Consider the following 11,450-nt stretch of genomic DNA (forward strand, 5'->3'; position numbering starts at 1 on the left):
CTTCATAAACATAACTCTTGTTGCATGGGAAAACTATTTTGGAATTATTTTGATCGTCCTTATCTTTAATGATGAAAATTTTCCTAAAGATGGATTAAGTATTTTGGGAAATGATTATAAACAGACAAGCCCATATGTTCAGAATCAAGATAAAAATAAGGATGACTTCTCTATAGTGCAGTTAAACCACAATTTTTTTTTCTTTTTTGTTAGAATGCATATTTGGTATAATGTATGCCAGTTTTGCACTGTATAGTTGTTTAAATTTTCATTCCAAATGCCTAAGTTGTATATACAGTCTTTGAAAATGTAACTATATATTTTTAGGAGCACTTATATTTTGTTTAAAATGTAGCTGTTATATTTAATGAATAAAAAAACCCAACCAAACACTAAATTAATTACAATGCAGCTGGTACTGCTGAAGCATCTTCCAGACTGGACTCTTTTCTATTATGTGGGCTTTTGCCATTGCCATTTTGTAACGAATATCATCTGCGCATGGCTTGGAAGTTATCTTAGAGGAAAGAAAAATACTATGAGTAGGACAAAATAACTTTTAGTTAAAGGAATATTCAACATCTTATTCTTCAAATAGTACAAATGTAAAATTTTTTAGCATAATAACATTTAAATCATGTTCTCTGAGTAGATATTTAGGAATGGTATACATAGAGGTGATTTGATATATCCCTTTAGCAGCAAGACCAGTGCCAAAACTGGCACTGCAAAAATAATAAAAAATAAATAATGTAATGGCAACAGATAAATTTGTGGTATGTACTGTCATCGCYTCTTATGGCACTCATGTTGAAATCTGGTGTGTTCATTCAGAACAAGCAGAAGAACAGATTCAAATTTATAGGATCAGCAGTAATTTTAAGAACTTCGCGTCAATACGTATTAAGAGGCTGGACCAGAGATATCAATAGATTCCATAAAAAGGTTGAAAAGTACAATGTTCAACAATGTAATAAGCATTTAACAACTCTTGCTGCATAATAAATGATATGGAGTTTATAAACTTTTTAAATGATGAATACTCTAAATGGGTTAATGCTTATTATTTTGAGAAGCCCACTTCAGGAAGGATAAAAAGTAAATTTGTATCTGATTTATAATATCATGCTGTTCTTATTTTTGGTACATGGGATGCTGCTAGTACTGTTACAGTTAATATCAACTTAGAATTTTCATGGAAAAATATGTAAAGAGCTTTTGCAAATATATTGGGCTTTTCAATGAAAAATGTTTATGCATGTGGGTATCTTGCAGTTATACAGATAAAGAACAATATGCACCTATATAGAAATTGTTAAGCCATAGAAATAATATACTAGTATGTGAATCATTAAAAATCCACAAGTAACTAGAGAATTCAGATTGAGGTTTTATTTTAAGAAGCCATTAAATATTTAGAAGTCATTTTGATGTCATGCTGGTTCTGCACTAGTAGATGAAGTGAAGACATCCTAATCTAACACTGGTGAATAATATTTAAATATCTCATTTGTCTTCACAAATGATATTGAGAGCTTTTAAAGTTACTTTTAACAATAGTTTAAACACTCTGCTAAAGCATCTGAGTTGTGTTCCTACCACAATGTATTATATAGATTGTGATGAATATGACACAAAAATTTCTATTAAGGACAAATATTTTATAGTTCTTGATTTTTCTAGGTTAATATACTTCTAAAATTCTGAGGACCTAACATTTGTAAGTGTATGCAACTAGACTCACCTTAGCTATAGTTAGCATAAACTTAACAGTTTCAGCGGTATTGTGAACTGGAATGATGCGTAAATTACTGCCCAGGAATCTGCACATCAAAATAATTTAAGGTTACTTCTAGAATGCATGTTTAATTTGTTATGCCACAAAACTAGAAAAGCATTCCCACGTGATGGCAATGACTTTTCTAACAGTGCTTTCACCACAGGTACACAGAGGATTGTTTTTATCTTTAGAAGCAACTGCAGGGTCTGTGATGTTTGTGTACCCATCTGTATCATTTCTATACCACTAGTTTATCTGGGATTTTAGAGAGATTTTATCTCTGCTAGGGCTCTTAGAAAACCAATCTTTGTTAGTTCTTAAGCATGCATATATTCAGGGAGAACTAACCACCTAAACACTCCTCTGATATATTGTTGAAGACTGAGTGTTCTCAAAATGCCAGCAAAAAAAAGGTGGTTTTGATGGCTTTGGCAGAACACTGTTCTAAAAATACTTCAGAATTTGACCTGAATCTCTGTAGATACCATCTAGATAGAGCAATCTGTGTATGAGTTAGAAGTAATTAAACCAATGGGATAATTTTGGTAAGAATTTCATTTAAAGATTTGGACATTCAAATAATTTAGCCTAAAATGTGTTCTCTTGCTCTCTCTATAAATATCTGTTATTCATATGTACTTCTGTAGCTGTTATTCTGAGAACGGATTCTGAAGATACAAAATATTAGTACTGGTAGTTATTCAAGGCAGTCACGGAAGAGGCAAGCTCTCTCCTTAGACTTGTACCTTGTGTGTTGTGACAGTGACAATGTAGTTAGTATTGTTGCCGTTTTCTATTGTAGAGCTAAAACACTCCAGAGCCTAAATGGCAAGGAATGAGGAATTTTTAAAATAATTAAAAATTTAATGCAAAGAGGGACCCAGCTGCTCAACTGTGTACTCCCTCTGACCTCCCTTTGTGTTTACCACCTGTTCTTCCCCTCAGTCTGACTGATGACTTGGACTCATTCAYGTCAAGTCCCTTGATACTTAGATACCTGCTGAACTTGGCAGCCTATTCTAATCAGCAAAAATGTAAGTAGTGACATTCCCTAAGAGTAGGTAGCCAGGATCCCTCTGAGTTTTGCTAAAATCCAGTGCGAAATGGGTTTGATTTACCTTTCAATCCCAGTTTTAGGATTAGGAAGATAACAGATGCAATTTTGCCAGTACCAGCTGTTGGTGAAGCAAAGCATGAATTAACTAAGCACAATCAAGAAGCAATTCATGTGTCAGGGTAAGTACATGTAAAATCCATTTCTATCAATAGTGCTGCTTCCAATTATACCAAGTCTAAATTTAGTTTGTTTTATTAATTTTGGTCAATGGACAGAATACTGGCCTTTATAAGCATATGACTGGACTTTGCTCTAAGGAGTTTAAAAATCAATGTGGATTTATTGAGGGTATTACTGGAATGCTCATTTTCTGGAGCTGTGATGATAAAGAATGTTTCTCCCCCCCACCCCCATCATATACACAACCCCACATGAAGTGTTCGTGGTGTTGAACAACAATCCTATAATGTTTCTTTTAATGAAAAAAAATCCTTCCCTAATTACAACAAAACTATAGATAAGCAGAAAAAACAGTAATACAGAAAGACCTCTGGAAACTATCAGGGGGCTTGCTTGCTTTGTTTGTTTTTAACAAATTCAACAAGCACTTTTGAGACTGTGGAGCAAGTTTCACCCCTCCACCAATGCAAAAACTCATTCACTGATTTACATACAATGGCAGAACAGCTAGTAACAAAGCGCATGCATTCAAAATACAATTGTGCCTTGTCAGCATCAGTTTGGTGTGGCCTGCAATGACAAAAATAAAATTTTTACTTTAATAAAATTACTGACTTGGCAAATGGATTATATTTTCAAAACACTGCATTTGTTAGTGAGCAACACATCCTGGAAATCAGGTGTACAAAGGAACAAAAGTAAATTGAGAATTAGCTCAGCCATCAGCTGAATAGCATGTTCTTGTTGAATGGTGGCAGAGCTTTTAAGACCTCTCAAAAAATGTATGGAATTTTCACAAATGGGTAATAGGAACCCTACATTTTATCCCATAAACTATGTTACTCATCAGCAATTGGCAGTGTGCCCAGGACTTAACTAAATCGGTGCTAATTTCAAGAAGGTAAAGATCACAGACTCTATTAGAATAGTCACTTATTTGATGTCAAGAGTGAAAATCAGCTGCAGTTATGCTACTACCAGAAAGTGGCTTTGACTGGGGGAGAAGTAGGGAACACAGAATTTGATGATGTTCTCAGCAGGTATGTACATACGAGTTTTCAGGCTTCAGGAGAAATCACAGATAATGTTTTAATGTTCAGTTTTACACTTTTGGTGTAAAATAATGCTGATTACTATTTCAGTTGTTCCAGCTCTTTATTTAATAGATGCTGTTCCAAGTAACCAGATGTTAAAAGCTGGCAAAGAATGTGCTTCACAATAAAGCCTTTTTGTATGAAGAAAACTTCCCCTTTTTTTTATTTTTGAACTTACCATAAAATATGCTGACAGAGCTAAAAGAACTAAGGAAAATTGCATAATTTTCCAGTTTGAGAAAAGAAATCTTTAAAAAGAATTATATTAGATAGTCCTAAAGTGATTGAAAGGAATGCTATTTGCTATGTTTTGATGAATGTCCCCTTTTGCTGAGTTGACTATGACATGTCAGGTTGATTCACTCACCATTCTTTTCATTTCATGTTCCATTAATAAGATAGGTCAGTGTGAGAAATGTATCCTTTGGCTAATTTTCCATTGCATGAGCAAAACTCACCTGAATATATGACTGTTGAGTAAAGTTATACCTCATTTCTTCATAATAGTAAGCTTGGTTTAATGTTGAATCCATACCTTCTCTGAATCCTGAACATTATATTCCATTCTTCTGGTCCATGAAGGGCAGCTGACAAAACCAAAAAACTATTCCGATGAATGTTTATGAACTTCTGAATTCTGTCTAAAAACTGCTCTTCTCCTGTCCTAAGTAAGTCTTGAGTGTCTGCCAGTATAAATGCAACACCTATTGAAGAAGAAAATGATTACAGTATAAATGTATACTTCATGGTGGTACTGAGATGAAGTCTTCTCACTACAAATACCCCATCAGGAAACAGAATTCCTGCTCAAGCATTAGTCTAAAAGGCAATAAAACAAAGCTGCGAATGAATTTACATCTTGACAGTGACATGCAAGATACTGGGGACAACAGTGCTGAGACAAACACTACATTTGCCTGTCATGAGATTTGGCCAGCAATGACTGGTAAATTTAAGATAAAATTACAAATAATTTGGAGGTTATTTTCTACTGTAATATCAAAATAAGTGTTCAGTCTACTAAAAGTACAGATGGACATTTCAATGCCTTTGAAAGCAAATGCCTCAGGAACAAGAAAACTGCTGTATGGAATGAATTCAAAGCAAATGCCAATACTGATTGAAGAGGTCAGCACGTCCCACCTCTAAATAAGATAAATATGCCTGTAACATCTTAAGAATTAAGCTAGCATGTCTACCATATTATTCATAATACTAAGAAACTGGAAGACACAGAGAGGGAAAAAATTAAATTATAACTCCGTCAACTGAATTATTCTAAAATGGAAAGTTAAGAAGCCTAAATTCAGGAGATTTAACAGCAAAGGACACAAAAGACAAGGTATGCCTTGTTAATCCTTATAGTTCAGGAAAAATGCAGATCTATCTTTCTGTTTTGGTCTACCTGTCAAAAGCATCTTCTATTCTAAAAAGGAAAGATAGATATTTGCAGTGTCACTGATTTCCTAATCAAACCTGATCAATTGAAAAAAAAAAAAGTTTTTTCCTTTCCTTAACTCCTGCATCACCACCAGGTCTGCAAACTCAACCTGGAAGATGAAAGCCAAGGGTCTTGATTCATTCTTGTATTAACGGTTATGAGTACTAAAAATCTTGATGGCTGTCTTTCTTACATTTTAGAGACACCTCAGCATGTCTGCTCAGTTATAACAAGAATTTACTAAACAGTTCAGCCAACGATCATCAAATCCAAGTAGCTGTGTAACAATGAGTTCAATGACAGTAAAGACCAATGAAAATGTTTTAGCCCCGAAGTTCTCCATTCTGCCCTCTGATTTATGTGCAATCATGGCACAGCTCCTTCCACTAGTGTATGACACTTCAGCAAGGCAGCTTTATCCAATTCAGTGTAGCCTACAACAGGGCCTAATTTCATACCATTAGAGTTTATGAGTTTAAAAACATAAACAAACTTCAAAATACTGTACCAGAAAGAGAGAATATCACAGATCCAATTTCCACTGAATCTGAATATCGAACTCGGTGCTGTTGACTCTGTAGAATTGTAGAAATTTCGTGGTTCTACATAAATATGAAAAGGTTATTTTAAAACGTTTTCAGCAAACAAATTGGATAGAAATATTCTTAAAACATTGTGTGAAGGATCATAGATAGAACTTTAGTATTGTTGTTTAGAAAATATTTATTCCACCTGCAATAAAAAAATAATTAAAAGTTAACTGAACTTTGAAATATTTATATTAGAAGATATCAAATAATTGAATCACAATTTTGAATGCATACATTCAGTTTGCCACAGGAAATTTTTGCATAATACATAAAGAAGCTCAAACATTTTACATCTATCTTTTACAGATGTGCTAAAGGGGGATTTGCAGAAATGAGTAACATACAGTAGTGTGTTTCTATGACTCCAGTTAATTAGACTGCATTCATTTTCATGGATGTCAGCATTTCATTTGGCAGATAGTTTAGAAAGGCTGTATTGGGCATGATTTTCATTAAAGCTTTTTGACTGAATGCAATCCATTCAGGAAAACAAGAACATTGCACTATGCAACATAATCATCTGCAGAGCCGAGTGCATTTGGATATATTTTTCAGCCTGCAAAAAGCATTTTTACAGTGTGTTCTAAAAAAGCTGCTCAAGCCCATAAATTTTAAAGATTAAACCACTTAATCCTTTTTAGATAATAACATGTCTTTTAGCTTACTGATTTTAAATGCAACCAACCTGCAATATAGGGAGGAGGAGAACTGAACCCTGAACAAGACAGTTACCAGAAATGTCATGTTTTGAATTGGATCTGGAAAGGGAACGCTCAGTAACAGCTGCTGATGAGGTGTGACTACAATTTTGGAAAAACTCTCTGCTTCAAAGCCACTGCTGATAATGAATTATTTAATGTATAAATATAAGCAACAACTATAAGAAAAGGATGGCTGCATAGGAAGAAAAATCATAATGCAGAAGTAATCAAACTGATACAAAGTAATACCTTCATAAAAGAAAAGTCTTCTTGGAATTGTATTGCAGCTATTTCCACATCTTTACTCCCAGGGAGTCTTTACCAATGGCAGTAGCTTTGAGTAGAGTTAGGTTTTTAAGAACAGAGGTATGTTACACTGGTAGAGTTGATGAGGTCACCACCCTCAGACACCTCTTAACATATTGAGGATTAAGTTGCTCTTGAAACAGTTCCCAAACTGGTACAATTTACAGGCTGTCATTCTGAGGCAAGCAGGCAAATAAGAACAGGCTTTACATTGCGATGGTTCAGGAATTGCTTCAACGCCATTCACCTACTTGTGCAGCAGAGACGGACGGGGCGGTAACCTTGTCAGCCCAGCTAATGTAAGCTGTCCTYGCTTGTGAGTCAAAGCCCTCAGCCTCTAAATCCTCTCAGGCTGGCATCAAAATGGCCTCAGCATCAAGAACTAATTACCAGCTCCTTGACAGCCCCCTTCGCTTTACTGAGGAACAGAGAGAGTCTAGCCTTGTGATATTAACAGATATAGATATTCATGAATATCTATAAGACTCTCTATTTTTAAACTAAATTGCACACTTACTTACCCAATAATATTCTACCCCAGTGTTGACACTGTATACTAGAAAACGAACTGTTTATGGAGAAATTTAGAAAATAAAGAACATCCCTTGCATAATTATTTTAGTACTCATTGAAAGCAGCATCAGTGCAGTGCAAAAACAGTAAGTCAGGAAGACAATCCTGAAGCAGTGTAACTCAGAATAGCAAGTAGCAAGAATACTAAATAGGTAGCCAAATACATACAGAAATAGCTAAGAGAAAATCACAAAAAATAAAAGAACCAGTGTTATGGTAGAAGTGATTTCAGTACTAACAATTCTGTTTTTTCCTCAATATAGTAAAAAATTAATTTACACTGCATAAAATATTTCCATGTATAGAATGTAGGAAATGCTTCTTTCAGTGTTTTTAGTAAGATGCTGCTCTTGACAAACAGTACAGTACCTGCAGAGCTGTACTCATAATAACAGTTGTTATCCACCTTGACTCTTCCTGCCCAACACTTTCCGTCATTTTTACAGGGGTTTAATAGCTCTGCAATGAAATTTCAGCTGCCACCTTCTGAAAAACTTGGAAAAAACAGCAAAAGAAAGATGACAAATATTAGCTGTCAAATAAAACTGATGAAATGTTTAAGGCAAAAGGATCCATTGAAGATTTGATCAAAATCAGTGCACTACCCAATTCTCAAAAATGTATATAGGTGTCTACTACCACTGAACTAATATATATAAAATGGCAACTAGATACTTAAATGCCTTTAAAGGATTTGCATCTAAGAGGTTTCCTCTATAAGGCATGACAGGGCAAGGGTGGCAAAATGAATAAATGACTTCAGGAAAACATTTCCAAAAACACTTAAATGATTAAGGAACCGTTGTCCTGTTTTCAAATGGCACGTTTGCCACGGTGCACCTTTCACAGTAAGACACTTGCAAAGGCCACCCCAGGCCTCCTGCTCAGCCTGCTATAGCCCACCAAGCTTTCGGCCGGAGCAGTAGCTCTTTTCTGTACATTTGCATTTTCACTCTTTTAAAAATACTGCTCGATATCCAGCTTGGCAGCTACTTTCTATTCAGCAAGGCTCATGTGGCGCGGGGGGGACACACAAGCTCCTTGGCAAAGGCGGGAGGCTCTCGGCCTCCCTGACGCGCCGGCGCCGCGGCCCCACCTGGGGCAAAGCGACACGGAGCGGCTCGCGGCCGGGTGGAGACCTGGCTTGCGTTAGACCCTTCTGCCCTTGGGCTCCCCGCGCTCAGCGGGGTCTCTCCTCGTTTGAAACGCCTCATACTTGTCAAACGCACTCAGACGTAATCCTTGGCAGCCGCGGCCCGTGTGAGAGCCGCGGCGGCCGCCGGCCTGGCACTGCCCGCTCACGCCCTCAGCGCGGTGCTCGCCACCGCCGCTGCCGCCCTCAGGCTGCGCCGCCGCCCGCCGCCTCGCCCTCAGGGGCCTCCCGCGCTCCCCTCCCCCCCCCAGGGCCGCCTCGCCCTCAGGGGCCTCCCGCGCTCCCCTCCCCCCCCAGGGCCGCCTCGCCCTCAGGGGCCTCCCGCGCTCCCCTCCCCCCCAGGGCCGCCTCGCGCTCCCGCCCTCGGGCGCTTCCCGCGCTCCCCTCCCCCCCAGGGCCGCCTCGCGCTCCCGCCCTCGGGCGCTTCCCGCGCTCCCCTCCCCCCAGGGCCGCCTCGCCCTCAGGGGCCTCCCGCGCTCCTCTCCCCCCCAGGGCCGTCCCGCCCTCGGGCGCTTCCCGCGCTCCCCTCCCCCCCAGGGCCGCCTCGCGCTCCCGCCCTCGGGCGCTTCCCGCGCTGCCGCGGCGTCTCTCTCCCGGCCTCGCGGCTCGGCGGAGCGCGTCCGTGCTCGGCGCTGCCGGGGCGGGGCGGCCCGGCCTCTCCGCGGCCCTGTCTGCTTCGCGCGCAGGGCGCACGAGAGCCTCGCGGCCGTTGAAAGCAGCCTTCCCTCGGAGCCCTGAGGAGTTAAAACAGCCCAGACCTCCCAAACCCCACATGAAATGCGCTTTGCCACTAGGAAAATAGCCTAGGCCGTCGCGGGGCCGTAGGAAGCGCCGAGCCGGACTCGCCCTCCTTCTCGCTACTCCACCTCGCTCTGCGGCGCGCGAGGACGGTGAGTCCTGCTGAGGCGGTGTGGAGCGCCCTGACTGGCATCAGCGTCCCAGTAAAAGTCTGGCAGAAACCCCGTGTCTGCCTGAGAGCCTGCTGCCACACAAGTGTGATTACGCGACATTTTCGGGTGAGAAAAAGGACTGAAAAAGCCGAACTGTGGGAGGTCCCCCAGGCTGAACAAGTGAGTGACATGAACAATAATGGTAATTAATTTTCTTTTGCATAGGGAAAGTCTTCACGGATTGTTTTTAATGGACAGCTAATTCTGCAGCTATTTCTTAGAAAGAATACTCCAAATATTTTCTGTGATAGTCTAAATATAAGAGTTTACACAGTACAAAAATTTAAAAGCAAGAAATAGCACCACTTTCAGAGAAAGAGGGATACGGAGAATGTTGCTGCTTCCTCTTTCATCACATATGAGAAAACAGCACTACTTAAAGAGTAAAGCAGATCTGTAGTGCAGAAACTCACTAAAATTAGGGGAAAAAAGAGCATTATTTTCCAGCTCATGTCTTTATCTGATATATGTGAACCTAGACTTTTGCTTGTATAATGAAAACAGTATTTTTACTGAAAATCTAAAATGACAAAGCTTTTCCTTCTCAAAGGCTTCTTAGAAGATTGTAAAATAGAAGACAATGACCTGCTTGTTTATATTAAAAAAAGGGGGGGGGGAGTGGTCTAACCTGCCCAGGAAGAGAGAATTAGACATCTTAGTGATTTAAAAATGACTTTTCTCTTTTTTGTTTCAGGCAAATGAGAAATGGATGCACACTGGATTGCCTACTTCTGTTGGTCAGAGGCACTAGAATATTCTAATTAACCTTCATTGAAAGGGTGCAGAAAGGTCGTGCTATGATAGTAAGTCAAATATTTCTAATGCTGAACTTTTTAATTTCTGTGGAGCATAAATATAAAAGCAAATTAAAGGAAAGCCACAAATGTAGGAGGTAGCTGAGCTCCGGTGTTGTTCTGGGTGGCTATGACAGGACCAATGAACTATGGAGTCGTTTCCTGTAACGCAGTAGAGCCATGAGCCTTTTTCCACTGCCCTGACTGCATGCAAAAATCAGGGAGCTGAGAACATCAGGAATTTTTTTAAAATACTACTATAAAGTAATAAGTTTTCTRATGAGGATTGATCCAGATGGACAGTCTGCTGATGTGAAGTTTGATTTGCCTACTACAAATGAATTTGTGTTTCAGTACTGGAGGTGTTCTGGGGTACAGAGTAGGAACTGGTCTGTGGAAGTGATTGTAATTGATTTGTAACACTATAGTGTCTCTGAATTCATATTTTGGAATATGTCTAATATGCATATGCATTAATTGAATCACATGAATTCAGATGGGGAGAAAAGAATAGCAGGGAATAGGATGGGGTAAAAGGGCAATTTTCAGTGCCATATCTAACAAGTGAGTGGATTTTCCTTCCTTCTGTGTAATATTGTTAGAAATATATGGTACATAAAAGCAAGGGTAAATTATTACATTGTAAAAATGTTACTAAGAAATTTAAACACTAGATTTAGGCTCCTGAGATACCAGCAGATGCCTTTTTCCCCAATAGTCATTTACTGTGTATGAAGTAAAATGAAGTTGGAATCCCCCCGCCCTGAATTTAGAATACCCACTTGAGAGGCATCAAAGTGCAATGGATCAACTATTTGTTTCATAGTTTTA

At 39.1% G+C, this 11,450-nt stretch overlaps 1 protein-coding gene across 1 annotated transcript; it reads right to left on the reverse strand.

Annotated features, from left to right (window-relative positions):
• Window positions 1-202: 202 nt before the first annotated feature.
• Window positions 203-8,160, reverse strand: CUNH1orf146 (chromosome unknown C1orf146 homolog). The gene is given in 5 exon segments (XM_026057589.1): window positions 203-517; window positions 1,745-1,823; window positions 4,647-4,852; window positions 6,056-6,154; window positions 8,092-8,160. Coding segments are annotated over 5 exon segments (573 nt in total). The 3' UTR covers window positions 203-397.
• Window positions 8,161-11,450: the final 3,290 nt, after the last annotated feature.

The sequence above is a fragment of the Apteryx rowi genome, unplaced genomic scaffold, assembly GCF_003343035.1.
Source record: "Apteryx rowi isolate R43461 unplaced genomic scaffold, aptRow1 scaffold_14, whole genome shotgun sequence".
NCBI lineage: Eukaryota > Metazoa > Chordata > Aves > Apterygiformes > Apterygidae > Apteryx > Apteryx rowi.